This window comes from Anomaloglossus baeobatrachus, chromosome 11 (assembly GCF_048569485.1).
Source record: "Anomaloglossus baeobatrachus isolate aAnoBae1 chromosome 11, aAnoBae1.hap1, whole genome shotgun sequence".
Classification (NCBI taxonomy): domain Eukaryota; kingdom Metazoa; phylum Chordata; class Amphibia; order Anura; family Aromobatidae; genus Anomaloglossus; species Anomaloglossus baeobatrachus.
In genome coordinates, this window is record NC_134363.1 from 75,512,031 (window position 1) to 75,530,479 (window position 18,449).

At 48.6% G+C, this 18,449-nt stretch overlaps 1 protein-coding gene across 1 annotated transcript in view; it reads right to left on the reverse strand.

Moving 5' to 3' along the window:
- Positions 1-6,441: 6,441 nt before the first annotated feature.
- LOC142257080 (sulfotransferase 2B1-like) overlaps positions 6,442-18,449 on the reverse strand; it is a 152,316-nt gene continuing 140,308 nt past the window's right edge. The window contains exon 7 of the mRNA XM_075329152.1: positions 6,442-6,634. Within this exon, the coding sequence (XP_075185267.1) occupies positions 6,516-6,634 (119 nt within the window). The 3' untranslated portion in view covers positions 6,442-6,515. The remainder of the gene's footprint in view (positions 6,635-18,449) is intronic.

An 18,449-nucleotide genomic window follows, 5' to 3' on the forward strand; every position in this document is an offset into this window, starting at 1 on the left:
ACGTCATGTTTCACGACGTGAATACAATGGTATATAATGCCCACGTGGTCTCTGTTACAGCAGATTTGATGTTCTTTTGCCTGTTTGTCCTGGGGAAGGGAGCTAAGTCTCCTGAAACGCGTTGACCTGAGCATGAAATAAAGCAACAATAATCTTATACTTCCATCATCCTTTGATCATTGGCGCGGCCTTTGAAAACCCATCTCTACTACTTTCTGTTATCAGCCAATGTAGGGACTGCTGCCATGACCTGGAGTTACATGCTTTTATAGGAGTTGTGACTTTCACAACTTCCATTGGTGAGTTGAACCACATTATTTATAACCCCTTTCCCTATTGGGGTAATACTCTATTGCGCTTCTTTTTCCACAGTTTTCTATTTCTGCTTCATACAGGAAATACCGGCTCTGACTCCTGGCATACCACCTGACTTCTCTTTGCTTATTCCTTTGGTGACCGATATTGACCTCCTGCTGCTGACTTGGTTTGTTGACTATGCTGCTGCCCTCTGCTGGTTGACCTGCTAACTGCACTCTGAAGTTACATTGCTGGTATCTTCAGTATCTTTCTAGTGCAGTGTGACAGTAGGCTCAGTAAGTGCGATTTTGTTCCCATATTGATGCAGTAAGCATGGTACTGTTCCCATAATGATGTAGAAAGCTAGGTTCTATTCCCATTTGATGAAGTAAGCTTGGTTCTGTTCCCATATCTCTGTAGTAAGCTCAATTCTGGTCTCATATCCTAATCCTTTCAGTTCCCTTATCTATGCAGTAATCTTGGTTCCATTTTCATGTCTATATAGTCAGTTAGTTCAGTTCTTATATTTATACAGATGTGAAAAAGGGTAATAATGTTTTTGAACTTTTCACGTTCAGACTCCATATGCCACCATCCACTACAGATATGAATGTAAGACTACCCTCATTTTAAAGACCATCATCTTGGCTATCTTATAAGAAACCTTGACTGGCAACTATTTAGCATATTATTAATTATACAGATTTCTGTCATGTCACTGCATTGTTACTGTTTTGCTCCTAAAAATATAAATTTTTATTTTTATTATTTAGTTAGCATTTTGTAAATTCACCTTTGACTTTCAAAACTGCCTGAATCCTACTGGGCATGCTGTCGATCAGATTCAAGCATGTCTTGACCGAAATCTGATTCATGGTCTCTTCTAAACATTTCCAATGTTAGTGCATACTTGTCGACTCACTTGGGTATGTATACAGCTTTTTCTTCAACTCTACCCAGAAGTGTTCGATTGTATGGGGGCTGTGGGGCCAATCCAGTACCTTTAATTCATTGTCAATGAACCATTTCATTGCCAATCTCGACTTGTGTCATCCTTTTCATACCCATAGTTCTCGAGTGTATGAAATATAGTGTCAATGTTAAAAGGAACCTGTCAGGTCCAATATGCACCCAGAACCACGAGCCTAACCGTCCCTGTATAATTTAGCATAGATAAAGGATCTTTAGAAATCGTATTTCTAAAGATCTTTTATCGTATGCTAATGAGGAGACTAGTCCCCTGGGCGTTAGTTCCCCTGGCTAGTCAGCTCCATTAGCATGTTAGCACGCCCCTGTGGGTGTGCTAACATGCTAATGAATGCGCAGCATTAGAGTATGATCTCACTCAACTCTCCGCTGCCATAATGTCCAACGCTGGATTTCGGCTCAGTGCGCAAGACCTCGGAGTTTCAGTCATGCGCACTACTTCAGTTTGAAGCCAGGACGTGTACACCTGGCTTCATAGTGCACATGATCGAAATTCCGGGGTCATGCGCACTGATCAGTGTTGGGCAGCAATGGCAGCGGAGAGGGGAGTGAGATCATCCTCTTATCCTGCGCATTCATTAGCATGTTAGCACTCCCACAGGAGTAGCAATATGGAGGATTAGCAATATGCACCCAGAACTGCTCATGGTTCTGGGTGCATATTGCACCTGACAGGTTCTCTTTAATTGGGATACAGTTGGCACAGTGATGGGGTCATGATGATTAACATCCTTATGGATCTTTTATTATGACAGCACTAAAGGCCCCTTTACACACTGAGAATTTCTAGCGATCCCACCAGCGATCCCAACCTGGCCGGGATCGCTACAAAGCCTCTGGTGAGTCGCTGGTGAGCTGTTAAACAGGCATACCTGCCAACGACGCAGCAGCAATAGGGACCTGCAGGACGACCTAGCTGGTCATTGGGGACGTGTGAAAGCAGCTATTTGAAAGGGAAGTCGCTAACGAAGTCATTGTAACGGTGTCAAACACAACGATGCATGCTGCACAGTGGGAAACAAAGGACCAACAAATGGTCCTGAAATATTTGTAGCGATCAGCGACTTCACAGCGGGGGCCAGGTCGCTGATGCATTTCACACACTGCAATGTTGCTGGGGAGGTCGCTATTACGTCACAAAATCGGTGACGTTACAGCGATGTCGTTAGCGATGTTGCAGTGTGTAAAGGGGCCTTAACTGTCAATGGAGAATGTACTGTATATCTGTACACACGTCTATGAGTGGGAGCTTTTGCTTCTTTGTTTGTATAACCCTGAACCACCCAACTTCCTGCCAAATGTAATTCATTAAAGAGAACCTACCAGTACGATTTTGTAATGTAAAGATATGGCTGAAATTACATTGTAATGCTAATTACATTGATACCTACAGTATGTTGAAAAAAACTACTATGTTGTTTGGTTTTAATCACAATTTGAAATTTTCTGCTAGTTAGATTTCAGTGCTCAGGGGCCAGACTGTACACTGGGTCTTCTCCTCTCAGTCTGTGATTCCCCGGCCCCTCTGCCAGCCTCCCACATGTGAATGACTGGTCACTGTTGAAATTTCATACAGAGGAGGCAGGTCATCCAAAGACTGAAGGCAAGTGGAGGGGCGGGATTCAATCACAGACAGGGAGGAGAAGAACCAGAATACAGTCTAGCCTCTTTAATCTAATTAGCAGAAACTTCAAATGATGATTAAAGAAGAAAACATAGCAGATTCTTTAGGTACCGTCACACTAAGCAACATCGCTAGCAACATCGCTGCTGATGCACAACTTGCTAGCAATGTTGCTTAGTGTGAGATCCAGCAACAACCTGGCCCCTGCTGTGAGGTCGTTGGTTGTTGCTGAATGTCCTGGGCCATTTTTTAGTTGTTGCTCTCCCGCTGTGAAGCACACATCGCTGTGTGTGACAGCGACAGAGCAACAACTAATGTGCAGGCAGCAGGAGCCAGCATCTGCAGACGCTGGTAACCAATGTAAACATCGGGTAACCAAGAAGCCCTTACCTTGGTTACCCGATATTTACCTTCGGTACCAGCCTCCACCGCTCTCAGCTGTCAGTGCCGGCTCCTGCTCTGTGCACGTGTAGCTGCAGTACACATCGGGTAATTAACCCAATGTGTACTGTAGCTAGGAGAGCAGGGAGCCAGCGCTAAGCAGTGTGCGCGGCTCCCTGCTCTCTGCACATGTAGCTGCAGTACACATCGGGTAATTAACCCCATGTGTACTGTGGCTAGGTGTGCGCTGGTAACCAAGGTAAATATCGGGTTGGTTACCCGATATTTACCTTAGTTACCAAGCGCAGCATGCTTCCACGTGTAGCGACGCTCCAGCGATCCCTGCCAGGTCAGGTTGCTGGTGGGATCGCTGGAGCGTCTGACTGTGTGACCTCTCACCAGCAACCTCCTAGCAACTTACCAGCGATCCCCATCAGGTTGTATCGTTGTTGGGATCGCTGGTAAGTTGTTTAGTGTGACTGGGCCTTTTCACCAAAGGTATCACTGTAATCAGTTTTACAGCCATGCCTTTCTTTACACTCCAAAATTGTGCTGTCAAGTTCTCTATTACGGTGGCTTTACACACTGCAACATCGCAAACGACATCGCTGTAACGTCACCGGTTTTGTGACGTAATAGCGACCTCCCCAGCGACATTGCAGTGTGTGAAACACATCAGCGATCTGGCCACTGCTGTGAAGTTGCTGATCGCTACAAATCGTTCAGGACCATTCTTTGGTCCTTTGTTTCCCGCTGTGCAGCATGATCGCTAAAAAGTCTCAGTGTGTAAAGGGGACTTAAAACACTGGAAACGAGTGATGTGTCACAATATCTGTCAATCACTATTCTCTGTCAGTCGGTCTCTCCCTCTCGGTCTCTATTCTCTCTCTGTCGGTCCGTCACTATCTCTGTCCCTCTCTCACAGTCTGTCGGTCATTTTCCCCTCCACTCTCATACTCACCGATCCCCGGCGCGGCGCTGCATGGCATTCATACTGCTGCGGCGGCTTTTACTATTTTGAAAAAGCCGGCCGCTCATTAAACAATTTCGTATTCCCTACTTTCCCCGCCCACAGGGGCCTATGATTGGTTGCAGTGAGACACGCCCCCACGCTGAGTGACAGGTGTCTCACTGCACCCAATCACAGCAGCCGGTGGGCGGGTCTATACTGTGCAGTGAAATAAATAATTAAATAATTAAAAAAACTGGCGTGCGGTCCCCCCCAATTTTAATACCAGCCAGATAAAGCCATACGGCTGAAGGCTGGTATTCTCAGGATGGGGAGCTCCACGTTATGGGGAGCCCCCCCAGCCTAACAATATCAGTCAGCAGCCGCCCAGAATTGCCGCATACATTATATGCGACAGTTCTGGGACTGTACCCGGCTCTTCCCGATTTGCCCTGGTGCGTTGGCAAATCGGGGTAATAAGGAGTTAATGGCAGCCCATAGCTGACAATAAGTCCTAGATTAATCATGTCAGGTGTCTCCCCGAGATTCCTTCCATGATTAATCTGTAAATTACAGTAAATAAACACACACACCCGAAAAATCCTTTATTAGAAATAAAAAACACAAACAAATTCCCTCATCACCAATTTAATCAGCCCCAAAAAGCCCTCCATGTCCGGCGTAATCCACGGACCTCCAGCGTCGCTTCCAGCTGTGCTGCATGGAGGTGACCGGAGCAGCAGAAGACACCGCCGCTCTGGTCACCTCCACGCAGCAAATGAAGACAGCCGCGCGATAAGCTGAGCTGTCACTGAGGTTACCCGCTGTCACTGGATCCAGCGGTGGATCCAGCGGTGGATGCAGCGGTGGCCGCGGGTAACCTCAGTGACAGCTCAGCTGATCGCGCTACTCACCGCCGCTCCGGTCAGCTCCACGCAGCAACTGAGGTAAGTAGCGCGATCAGCTGAGCTGTCACTGAGGTTACCCGCGGCCACCGCTGCATCCACCGCTGGATCCAGTGACAGCGGGTAACCTCAGTAACAGCTCAGCTGATCGCGCGGCTGTCTTCATTAGCTGCGTGGAGGTGACAGGAGCGGCGGTGTCTTCTGCTGCTCCGGTCACCTCCATGCAGCACAGCTGGAAGCGACGCTGGAGGTCCGTGGATTACGCCGGACAAGGAGGGCTTTTTGGGGATGATTAAATTGGTGATGAGGGAATTTGTTTGTGTTTTTTATTTCTAATAAATGATTTTTTCGGGTGTGTGTTTTTATTTACTGTAATTTACAGATTAATCATGGAAGGAATCTCGGGGAGACGCCTGACATAATTAATCTAGGACTTATTGGCAGCTATGGGCTGCCAATAACTCCTTATTACCCCGATTTGCCAACGCACCAGGGTAAATCGGGAAGAGCCGGGCACAGTCCCAGAACTGTCACATATAATGTATGCGGCAATTCTGGGCAGCTGCTGACTGATATTGTTAGGCTGCGGGGCTCCCCATAACGTGGAGCTCCCCATCCTGAGAATACCAGCCTTCAGCCGTATGGCTTTATCTGGCTGGTATTAAAATTGGGGGGGACCGCACGCCGGTTTTTTTAATTATTTATTTATTTATTTCTATACTCCATAGTGACACGCCCACCGGCTGCTGTGATTGGGTGCAGTGAGTCTCTTGTCACTCAGCCTGGGGGCGTGTCTCACTGCAACCAATCATAGGCGCCTGTGGGCGGGGAAAGTAGGGAATACGAAATTGTTTAATGAGCGGCCGGCTTTTCAAAATAGTAAAAGCCGCCGCAGCAGTGTGAATGCCGTGCAGCGCCGCGCCGGGGATCGGGGATCGGTGAGTATGAGAGAGGAGGGGAAAATGACTGACAGACTGTGAGAGAGGGACAGAGATAGTGACGGACCGACAGAGAGAGAATAGAGACCGAGAGGGAGAGACCGACTGACAGAGAATAGTGATTGACAGATATTGTGACACATCACTCGTTTCCAGTGTTTGACTAGCTAGGTCCTTCTGCAGGTCCGGATCGCTGTTGCGTCATTGGCCAGGTTTGCCTGTTTGACAGCTCACCAGAGACTCACCAGAGACTTTGTAGCAATCCTGGCCAGGTTGGGATCGCTGGTGGGATCGCTGAAAGTCTCAGTGTGTAAAGGGGCCTTTAGATATTCTGTACATATTATAATTATTAATAACCACGTTCAGACGCTAAAGATGAAGTTGTTTTTTATTTCATTCTTGCTTAGCTGGTCTTAGCTTAACTTAACTCCACATTATAGACATTCATCCCAGCTGAATTTAACATCAAGGTCTTTCATTTTCTCCTGATAAATTTTATCCATAGTTTCTATTTGTTTTTGTGTGAAATGGTTTTTCCAGTCCCCAATGATTCCTAAAAGAAAGAAAAAAGTTGAATAATTCAGACATTTTGAATAGAAATTGCTTTCCGAGACTTATAGATTTCGTTGAAAAGCTCACAAGCTTCACAGAACTGTCAGTGTCCTAATGTAGACAGTTACACGGCTGTTACCAGATTTGTTGGCTCATTTTTCGTTTGTTTTTAAGACCCTGTTTTCAGGGCCGTATTTACCATTAGGCACCCGTGGTCCGGTGCCTGGGGCAGCAGGTTGCGGGGGCGGCACCCTCTGGCAGCAAAAAAAAATGTATTTAATTTTTTTTTTTTTACCTGGGGAGGGGGGAGGGGGGAGAGGTGCACCTCTGTTTGTTTGTGTCCGCGTCAATTAAGACGGGAATGCAAACAAACTGCGGCCGCCGAGCACAGGGAGCTGATTGACCCCGGAACTGCCGGCGCCTGCACTTCCGGGGTCACAGGCACGCGCCAATCAGCTCCTTCCTCTGTGCTGCGTGCACTGCTGTGTGGACGTCACATGGAGAGCTCACAGCAGGACGCCGCGGAGGATGACGCGATGGAAGCCGGTGTCAGAAGAGGATACTCACGTGAGCCAGGAAGATGGCGGTGGGCACTGGATCAGGTAAGTGCTCGCAGAGCTGAAGATTCATAAGGAGCGTGGGGGTGTCTCTAATGCAGACCGGAGATCTACTCATGCGGGGGGGGGAGGCAGAGGCTGATACTGGGAGGAGGCTGGAGGGAGGCAGAAGCTGAGACTGGGGGGAGGCTGGAGGGAGGCAGAGGCTGAGACTGGAGGGAGGCAGAGGCTGAAACTGGGGGGAGGCTGGAGGGAGGCAGAGGCTGAGACTTGGGGGAGACTGGAGGGAGGCAGAGGCTGAGACTGGGCTGAAACTGGGGGGAGGCTGGAGGGAGGCAGAGGCTGAGACTGGGGGGAGGCAGAGGCTGAGACTGGGGGAAGGCTGGAGGGAGGCAGAGGCTGAAACTGGGGGGAGGCTGGAGGGAGGCAGAGGCTGAGACTGGGGGGAGGCTGGTGGGAGGCAGAGGCTGGCTGAGACTGGGGGGAGGCTGGAAGGAGGCTGAGGCTGAGTCTGGAGGGAGGCTGAGACTGGGGGGAGGCTGGAGGGAGGCAGAGGCTGAGACTGGGGGGAGGCTAGAGGGAGGCAGAGGCTGAGACTGGGGGGAGGCTGGAGGGAGGCAGAGGCTGAGACTTGGGGGAGACTGGAGGGAGGCAAAGGCTGAGACTGGGGGGAGGCTGGAGGGAGGCAGAGGCTAAGACTGGAGGGAGGCAGAGGCTGAGACTGGGGGGTGGCTGGAGGGAGGCAGAGGCTGAAACTGGGGGGAGGCTGGAGGGAGGCTGAGACTGGGGGGAGGCTGGAGGGAGGCAGAGGCTGAGACTGGGCCTAAACCTGCAATATTAGTATGAATGTATATGGTTTAAGAAATATATTTATTTAGTTGTAAAATTTTGGTTCGATTTTTGCAAAAACTTCCTTAAAAACTGCCGTTTTCAGCTGTTCAAAGTCTATTCACATTTCCATCAATGTCAATGAGAATGAGAAGTTCTGAAGATAAAAGACATACAATTTGTTAGATGTTCATGGTGGTTAATTCACTGCCGGGGTGATTTTAACCTGTATGTGCTTGCTAATCCACTTATCAGTTCTTGTGCACATAAAGAGCCAATCGGTTTAGAGATAACGATCCTCCTATAGTCACAGACATCCCTGCACTCCCAGTAAATCCAGTGCAGATAACCCAGAGTGCTAGGGATGCCACAATACAATAAGCACCCTTGGCAGGTGTTTGGTGCAAGTTACCTGGTCACTGTCATCAGTGGTTCATGATGAATAAGATTCCCACAGAGCAAAGGTGAGCTTACTCACCCAGGGACGATTGCCTAGCTATACCCATCAAACCCTGAACCACAGATGACAGTAAATTCCTTTAGGGTTGCGTTTCTAGCCATTACATTGGGATACGAAACCACCAATGACAGCTATACTCTTCTTTGGGAATTTTTTGCAATCATATACCCACAACACACTAAACCACCAACGACAGTAAACTCTGCGAACAAGGCCGTTATGGCCAAAACATCAGAGAAAAAAATCTGTCAACTACTGTTTACTTCCTTTGCTTGGCAGCTCCTTCAGGGCTGCTTTTCTACAGCTACTCCCCTCTTTGGGCATGTTTTGCAAAATTCCTGCAGGAGAAGATAAAAATTGGCTGAGACTGGGGGAGGCTGAGACTGGGGGGAGGCTGGAGGGAGGCTGAGGCGGAGACTGGGGCAGGCTGAGGCTGGGGGGAGTCAGAGGCTGAGACTGGGGGAGAGAGGCTGATGCTGAGGGAAGATAGAGGCTGATGCTTGGGGAGGCTGGGGGAGAGAGGCTGATGCTGAGGGAATATAGAGGCTAATGCTGTGGGAAGATAGAGGCTGATGCTGTGGGAAGATAGAGGCTGATGCTGTGGGAAGATAGAGGCTGATGCTGTGGGAAGATAGAGGCTGATGCTGTGGGAAGATAGAGGCTGATGCTGAGGGAAGATAGAGGCTGATGCTGAGGGAAGATAGAGGCTGATGCTAGAGACAGAGGACAAGGGTTGAGGGATAGTGCAATGACAAAATCGATTAGGTGGGGGGAGTGTAAGGACTCAGAATAAGAGGGGGGCAGCATTGGGAGCTCATTATGGAGAAGGGGCAGCATGTGTGGGCTCAGTATGGAGTGGAGCAATGTAGGGGAGTCAATATCAAGAGTGGAGTAGTGTGTGTGTGTTTGGGGGGAGGGTGTCTCAGCATAAACAATAGTGTGGTGGTCTTAGCATGAGTGGGGCAACATGGCGGTGTCATTATGGAAAAGAGGAAGGCAGCATTAGGAGCTCATGGAGAGGGGCAGCATGCATGGGACACTGTGAGGAGGGAGCAGCATGCATGGGACACTGTGAGGAGGGGGCAGCATGCATGGGACATTGTGAGGAGGGGGCAGCATGCATGGGACACTGTGAGGAGGGGGCAGCATGCATGGGACATTGTGAGGAGGGGGCAGCATGCATGGGACATTGTGAGGAGGGAGCAGCATGCATGGGACATTGTGAGGAGGGAGCAGCATGCATGGAACATTGTGAGGAGGGGCAGCATGCATGGGACATTGTGAGGAGGGGGCAGCATGCATGGGACACTGTGAGGAGGGGGCAGCATGCATGGGACATTGTGAGGAGGGGGCAGCATGCATGGGACATTGTGAGGAGGGAGCAGCATGCATGGGACATTGTGAGGAGGGAGCAGCATGCATGGAACATTGTGAGGAGGGGGCAGCATGCATGGGACATTGTGAGGAGGGGGCAGCATGCATGGGACATTGTGAGGAGGGGGCAGCATGCATGGGACATTGTGAGGAGGGGGCAGCATGCATGGGACAGTGTGAGGAGGGAGCAGCATGCATGGAACATTGTGAGGAGGGGGTAGCATGCATGGGACATTGTGAGGAGGGGGCAGCATGCATGGGACATTGTGAGGAGGGGGCAGCATGCATGGGACATTGTGAGGAGGGGGCAGCATGCATGGGACATTGTTAGGAGGGAGCAGCATGCATGGGACATTGTGAGGAGGGGGTAGCATGCATGGGACAGTGTGAGGAGGGGGCAGCATGCATGGGACATTGTGAGGAGGGGGCAGCATGCATTGGACATTGTGAGGAGGGGGCAGCATGCATGGGACATTGTGAGGAGGGGGAAGCATGCATGGGACATTGTGAGGAGGGGGCAGCATGCATGGGACATTGTGAGGAGGGAGCAGCATGCATGGGACATTGTGAGGAGGGGGCAGCATGCATGGGACATTGTGAGGAGGGGGCAGCATGCATGGGACATTTTGAGGAGGGGGCAGCATGCATGGGACATTGTGAGGAGGGAGCAGCATGCATGGGACATTGTAAGGAGGGAGCAGCATGCATGGGACATTGTGAGAAGGGGGTAGCATGCATCTGACATTGTGAGGAGGGGGCAGCATGCATGGGACATTGTGAGGAGGGGGCAGCATGCATGGGACATTGTGAGTAGGGGGCAGCATGCATGGGACATTGTGAGGAGGGGGGCAGCATGCATGGGACATTGTGAGGAGGGAGCAGCATGCATGGGACATTGTGAGGAGGGGGCAGCATGCATGGGACATTGTGAGGAGGGGGCAGCATGCATGGGACATTGTTAGGAGGGAGCAGCATGCATGCGACATTGTGAGGAGGGGGTAGCATGCATGGGACAGTGTGAGGAGGGGGCAGCATGCATGGGACATTGTGAGGAGGGGGCAGCATGCATGGGACATTGTCCTCACATCATGCTGCTCCCTCCTCACAATGTACAGATCATATTTCATAATTGAGGAAGGTGTGGTGGGTATAATTTATAAGTGAGGACAGAGTGGTGTTTAAGTTTATTAGGGGAAGTGTGACAGTCACAGTATATAAGTGGGGACGGTGTGGTGGGAATATTTTATACTCATGCTATGTTTTGATGTGCCTGTGGTGATCCCCATTGGGGGGGTTAGTGCCCTACGTTTCTCATTGATACTTTTTAAAGTGTTTTACAGAGTAGATCTGCCTTAAACAGATGTCGTGTGCGAAAACTCAGTGTTACGTTATCACTAAGGGGCGCGACCACTTAAAGTGCCTAGGGCAGCATGAAGGCAAAATACAGCCCTGTCTGCTTTACTCTTGTTCCTGGGTTCTGTCTTCAATTACAACTATATCCTATTCTGAAGAATCCCGTGCAACTATTAACATAGAAAACACTATTTAGCTTTCTATTGTTTATAAAATCTATTGATGTCTCTCTCTATAAGGATTGCTTTGATCGTAGTTATCATTTTACAGTTTACAGTGAATGCAGCTAAGGTCTTCATTAGAGTTGAGCGTGGTTCGTGGTTCTCCAGTTCGCGATTCGAGTGATTTTGGGGGGTGTTCTAGATAGAACTAGAACTCGAGCTTTTTGCTAAAAGTTCGTTAGCTCGAGTTACATTCTAGAACGGTTCTATCAGCCAAAAACCAATCTAATTAGTAGCTGGCTTTTCGCTGTAATAGTGTAAGTCACTCTATGACTCACACTATTATGAAATTTCAGCGTATAGTGTGCAGGGACTGTGCATTCAGATCACTGCTGCTGGGATAATGGCGATTGCCATTTTTTTTTTTCTTTTCTTCCTTCCCTCAGCGCGCGTGTAGTGGGGCGGGCCAGCATGTCAGCCAATCACAGACACACACACAGCTAAGTGGACTTTTTGCCAGACAAGCAAGGGCATGTGTCATAGGCTGTCCATGTCACATATCCCTGCATTATAAAAACGGGTATCTGCCCGTCTGGACGTCATTATCTGCCTTCTGTGTCTGGGTGTCAGTCACCGCTGGCGTAGCTCCTGTCGCCGATCCTGCTGTGTACGCTCTACACACAGCGCTATACAGAATAGGGATAGAAGTTTCTTTCAGCCCTTTTAAGGACTAATTACAGCTGGCTCAGAGCCATAGGTGACAGTCAGGTCCGTGGAAACAGTTTTTAACAGCTACAGATAACAGCGTCTGTGTAGCTAAGCTCAGGGACTTCCTTGCTGCATTTCACCATTAACAAGGATAGAAAGTGAGGCTTCCTTTCCTCTACACTGACCCACAACCCGGCCACTGTACACTCCTGCCCTTTTTAACAAAGCCATTTTAATTGCAGAGTGCTGCCAGTTAGTGGCATCCTAAAAGTGGCTTTTGGACTTCATTAGTGTCCCACTGGTGCCAAGCTATTTGCAGCACCTCTGCATTGCACCCTAAAGCTCATTGTTACTAAGCCACTATAATAGCAAACACTGAGTAAACTTAGTGGCATCCAAAAAGTGGCTGTTGTACTCCATTTCTGCCCCACTGGTGGCAAGCTATTTCCAGCACCTCTGCATTACACCCTCCTGCTCATTTTTAATTAGCTATAATAATAGCAAAAAATGCTGCAAGTTAGTGGCATCCAAAAAGTGGCTGTTGTACTCCATTTCTGCCCCACTGGTGGCAAGAAATTTACAGCACCTCTGCATTACACCCTCCTGCTCATTTTGCTACGCTATTTTTATAGCAAACTCATGGAATTCCTTGCTGCATTTCATCATTAGGAGGGATAGAAAGTGAGACTTCCTTTACTGTCCTGGTACCCACAGAACACGGCCACTGTACCCACCTGCCCACTTTTGCCACGCTATTTAGTTTGCCCAAAGAGCTGACTCTTTTTCTGCATCATAAAATTGTTTGGAATACTAAGTTATTGTTCCTTTGCTGCCAAGCAAGGTGCAACACATGTGCATTCTACACTCCTTTCCATTTGTGGAACGCAATAATTAACTGCAGGTAGTCCAGCCAATCTTTGAAGAAGGTGCAGGCGTGGATATAATGTTTCCTTCATCGATTGGTGGTTCTCTCGATGTCTGACAGCTCAACAATATCATCTGTTTGCACTTACAAAACAAGTGACGACCTGCCAAAAACACTCCCGCTTACGGGTAACGGGGTGCAAGTTCAGTGTGAAAAAGCATGTGTGACTGCTGTCCCCACAGTCACAGAGGAGGAAGAGCACGCAGATGCACTTAATGGGGCAGGCGGTGGTTGCACAGCCCCGCTAGGTCGCATTGTAGCACAGTGAAATTCCCATTGCAACTTATGCTTCATTTTAAGTCTTGTATTTGGTGGGCTCCCCAGTATGCAGCAAAACCACGCAGCATGAAAAGCACTGTATGCAGTTGGGTTCATAAATGATTGTTTCACTTTCCCAAAACAAACAATAAGAACCATGCATAAAATTGAAATAATAGAACAATCTATTCAGTTGCCTACTACTTGCTAAGCCCTCTGCGTAGCAGCAGTAATTGTGTGTGTGTGTTTGTGTGTGTGTTTGTGTGTGTGTGTGTGTGTGTGTGTGTGCAAACACAACTTACTAGTGGCGCATCACAAGAGCTTCCCAGTTATCTACCTAAACATAGACAAAAACACATTACCCCCCTGAATACCCTTGTTAGCTGAAGCCTCACAGATAAGGCAGATGATAACAGTGTGAATGCAAACCACACAGCTCTGCAACACAGTCATGCAATTCTTGAAAAGCAACATTCAATGCAAACATGTGTCGCTGTCCCTCTATGATTTAAACTGTACGTGACAATTTGACAGTGTAGAGGCAGCAAGTCTGATTGTCTATATAGTCGTCCTACCCAGAACAGATATGTGTTTTCATAATAAAACAAAGTGTTGCGTGCACGCATTACTGTCTGGGCACAGCCTACCGTACCCGGGTACTGTGATGTCCATTTGCCATAAATACAGACTTTACGCTCCTATCATGGTAAACAGTATAGACAGCACCGGAAGAATGTTGGTTTGTGGCACAGGATGCTGCTCACTGGCGTTACGGTACACCTCACCAAACTCCAAAATTACTCCCCTCACAATTGAACGAAGTGTTTCTGCGGTTGCTCCTTGCTGTAACACACACCTTTATCTTTTCATTCTGTTCATAGACAGCATCTCCAAGTCCACACCCGAAGATCGTTTTGCTATTGCTATAGTGAACAAACAGACAAAAGCAGCTCCAAAAAAACTGCAGCCCCTTGTGTGTAGTCTGCAACAATGCATGCAATGAACGGCAAATAAGCATGTTGCATTGACAGTGGCTAAAGCTGAGCAATACATCCTCATGCTATCAAATCTTATCCATGTGACACTTCATGGTGGTAGTACTCAAAGTTGAAATTTTTTGACTTCTTCTTACAGATTGTTACAGATTACATGACTTGTGTGATCCTTTGCTATGTCCAAAAAATTCCCAGGCTAGGCAAGGCTTACAGCCCATGCAAACTGCATAGCCAACATGACTTATGCTCATAGGCAGAGTTGTGGCCGAGGATTCAGTTGTTGACTTGCTTCCGGTACTTTGTCTTTGTCCATGAAGACACAATGTAAACTCGTCGTCAGTAGCATCCTCCTCCACCTCCACTGCTGACGTCATCGATTGGCTCACTTTGGTTTGACAGTAAGTGGTGTCCAAACCTCATCATCACCCTGTGTGTTTTCATTCCCCTCGTCCTGAGTCCTCCGTGACAACCTCTTCCTGCCCTGACCCAATAGCAAAGTTGACGTTACAATCAGGTATCTGAGTCTCCTCATCATGTTACCCATTGTGTCCACCAGGATGATGTATGGTTTGGAAATGAGGGTGTACATGATGATCAGCACCTTCTTCATCGGGGCCTGGATCCAACTCACAAACATTCTGGCCATCTGTGCAGATCATTTCCCCTGTCTCCTGTAACTCGCTGCCTCAACACGTCAGATTATCTGCTACACCAGCAAGCTTCAAACGGAACCTGAAAACTCATCTGTTCATAAATTCCTATAACCATTAAATGACACCACCACGGTGCGGAGCTTCTGCCCAACCTACACCCCACCTACTGTCTACTCCACAAAATACTTTACAATGTAATCCCGCAAGGGCTGAGTCCTCTGCCCTCTGTACCAGTCTGTCTATTGTTACTTGTATATGTATTCTGTATGTAATCCCCTTGTCATGTACAGCACCATGGAATCAATGGTGCTCTATAAATATATCTTAATAATAATAATAATAATACTGATAATAATAACTTCTTTGTCTGTACTCACTGGAGCTTTAGAGCAGACTTCTGATTCCCAGGCTACAGTGTGACTGAACGGCTCTGCAGACTCAACCATCTCTGTTACCCCTTATTCAGCAGTGCTGGTGGAAACTTGAGAGCAGTTATGAAGCAAGTGCAATTGGGTTTACACCACTGTGGAATGTAGTATTTGTGATATTGAACTTGAGGTGGAGGAGAGCCCACTTTATTGCGCACTTCACATCCATTGAAGCAGCTGCTGTTTGGGTGCCTCCTCTACTTTTGTTAACGATGGTCGTGTCCGTGAAAAAATGATCATATCAGATTATCTACAGGAAGAAGTACACCTGTTATTTTAGCTGTTATTTGTTGTTACGAATTGGTGCCGCCATAAACGCAAGCAACTTGCTGCGGTTCCAGTTGCGCCCAGGCATCAGCTGCCATTTAGGGCTGTGCCTCGGGTTGTCCAGCTGGCTGATTTCTCAACCACGTGTAAGTGTGGAGAGGCGGCCAGTGCGCATGCGTGTGCCGATTTACCCCAGCCGCAGCCTAACTCCAGTGTTTCGCCTACTGAGTATGCTCAGCCTGACTGTGTCATTCCTGAGGCAAAGTCTTCATTTTGGGCTACAGCGCATGCTCGTTTGGACTGTGCCTGAGTCATTCAGCGACCTGCGGCTCAACACACTTACACAGGGCCCTGGGGCTTGACTCACTCTCGGGACGCCACTAAAACTAACTGCACCCAACATCAGCCCCAGGTGTCCCCTTACACTGCAGTGGCGGTCCCCACTGACCGCAATACCGAGAGTGGCGTCACGAAAATACATATAAAGAAGCAACCTAAGTGTGACCAGACTTTTCCTCCACGTGGAGTCCCTAAAGGTAATGCACCAACACAACACCTGTGGGGCTTCACACTTACTGCGAAAAGCCTCTTTGCACAGGTACTTGCACTCCGTGCCAGGTCTAAGTCCTGTGTTGTGCCTAGACAGCATGCTGAAGCGGATAGTCTTTTTTTCAGAAACTGTATTTCATGCTACTGAGCATGCTCAGGCACTTACTGCATCAGAGGCTAGGTCCGGTAATAAACTCTTTGGCCCTGCCCCTGATGTGGGGGGCCCATATAGACCACAGGGCATCAGGTGTCCTGACAATTTGGCCAGGCCACTCCCAACAGGCTTGCAGAAGCCCGCCCCTATGACTTGTCCCCTCATTGTTGTTGGTCAGACGATGACTGTTGAGGTGTTTTGGTCGTGGCAGCCATGAGGTCATCATTCAAGTGGCGGTTCCAAGTAGGACGCTAGTTATGCCACTCATGACGTGTCACTCTGCTTTTGTCTCCAGGAGGTGCATTGTGGTCCACCCTGGTTTGGGGCAGACCCAGGTTATAAAAGGGGCTGGAGCCAACAAGAAAGTGCCCAGTCTTCTATTATGCTACGGAAGAGCACACCTCCATGTGTTGAACACATTGCGACTTTAGCCCAGAGGTAGACAGGGATAGGTCATCGATGCAGGCCGCCACCACAGTTGGTAACGCAGAACGTTTAAGAACAGCTCCTGTCCTACCAGTCCTGCTAGTGCAGCCCAGTGGCATAAACAGGCCTGCTGCTGCTGATGCGCCTCCTGTCCACAGGTGTGTCCCCTACGCACACGGACAGCGTACCCAATGGCCCCTGTGTTGTTAACAGGGAGTTCCGGGGCTGGGTAATCGTGTGGACCCTGTGACGCTAACAGGGTTCTGAGTCTCCAGATCCGAGTGGCGTCTAACTCGGTTCAGGCTACTATTTGTTTCAGAGTCAACCTGCTCTGTATCCTCCACTTAACCTTCCAGTTGCCAACCTCTCCTTTTCTATCTGTGAGCACGGTGGACACCAAATGGCGATTGGGATATCTACCTTTCTCTTTCTTTTCTTCTTAATTTTTTTATATAGCGGTAACATAGTATATACCACCTTATCCAAATCTACCAGTCCCACCATAACAGATGTTGTTTCTTCAGTAAATGTTAATGTTGCTTAACCACCAAACCCACGGACACAAACTTTTTTACCCTTTCCAACACACCTGTTCCCCTTTCCATCAGCATCTCTCCTTTTTCAACTCAGTTTGTATATGACCAAAAGTGCAACTCTGCAGGGACACCTTACTCAACGCCATCTCAGCACAGCAGCCAGCCCTCGGTCCCTCAGATGTGGACAAGTAAGACCATTTCCTCCTATCCATGACAAAGCGTTGAGATTCACTCTGTGCACCACTGGTGTTTAATGGAAAAGCAGATCTAAGATTGCGTAACACCTTCTGCTGATACTCCTGCATACGTGCGTCCCTTTCTATGGCAGGAGTTATTTCGCAAAATTTTGTGTTCTACCGGGGATCTAACAGTGTGGCAACCCAGTAGTCAGCATGACTTGGAATTCGTACAATCCGAGGGTCATGTTGTAGGTAGTGCAGCAAGAAGGCGCTCATGTGTCTTGTGCATCCAGGAGGACCAAGTCCTTGGTGTGTTGGTGGCAGAGAGTTGAGAATCATGCTTCCTTCCTCTGCCCTCTCCCCCCAACCTCGCACAACCGAAATGTGACCAAGCTCTCACTTATCTGATAAGTCTTCCATGCCCATCGCCAGTTCGTCCTCCATTTTTTCCTGGGCTCCTGCACCTTCCTCAACAGTTTTGCTGATACTATGCGCCCTTGATAATCCCTCTCTCCCACCGTACCATGACTGCCGCCAAGGTGCCGCTGACCATCTGGACCTTGTAGATCTTGTTATCCCTTCCGCATATGACTCCTCCATTACTTCCTCCCCTTCCTCTTGTACCAACACCTGACTCTGAATAATGCTTACAGTGTGCTCCATCATGTAGATGACCAAAATTGTCACGCTAAGAATGGCATCGCCAGTGTTAAACATCTTCGTCGACATTTGTAAACTGTGTAGAAGGGTGCATAGGTCCTTGATCTGACACCACTCCAGCAGCGTGATCTGCACCACCTCTGGATCAAGTTAGCCCAGGGTATACATCATAACGTATTTCAGCAGGGCTCTGCGGTGCTGCCACAGACGCTGCAACATGTCCAGATTCCAATTCCTGCGTGACGGAACATCGCATTTCAGGCGTTTAACCGCCAGACCTTAAGACTTCAGGAGCGATGAAAGTTGTTGAGCTGCTGGGTGCGAACGATGGAAGTGAGCACATAG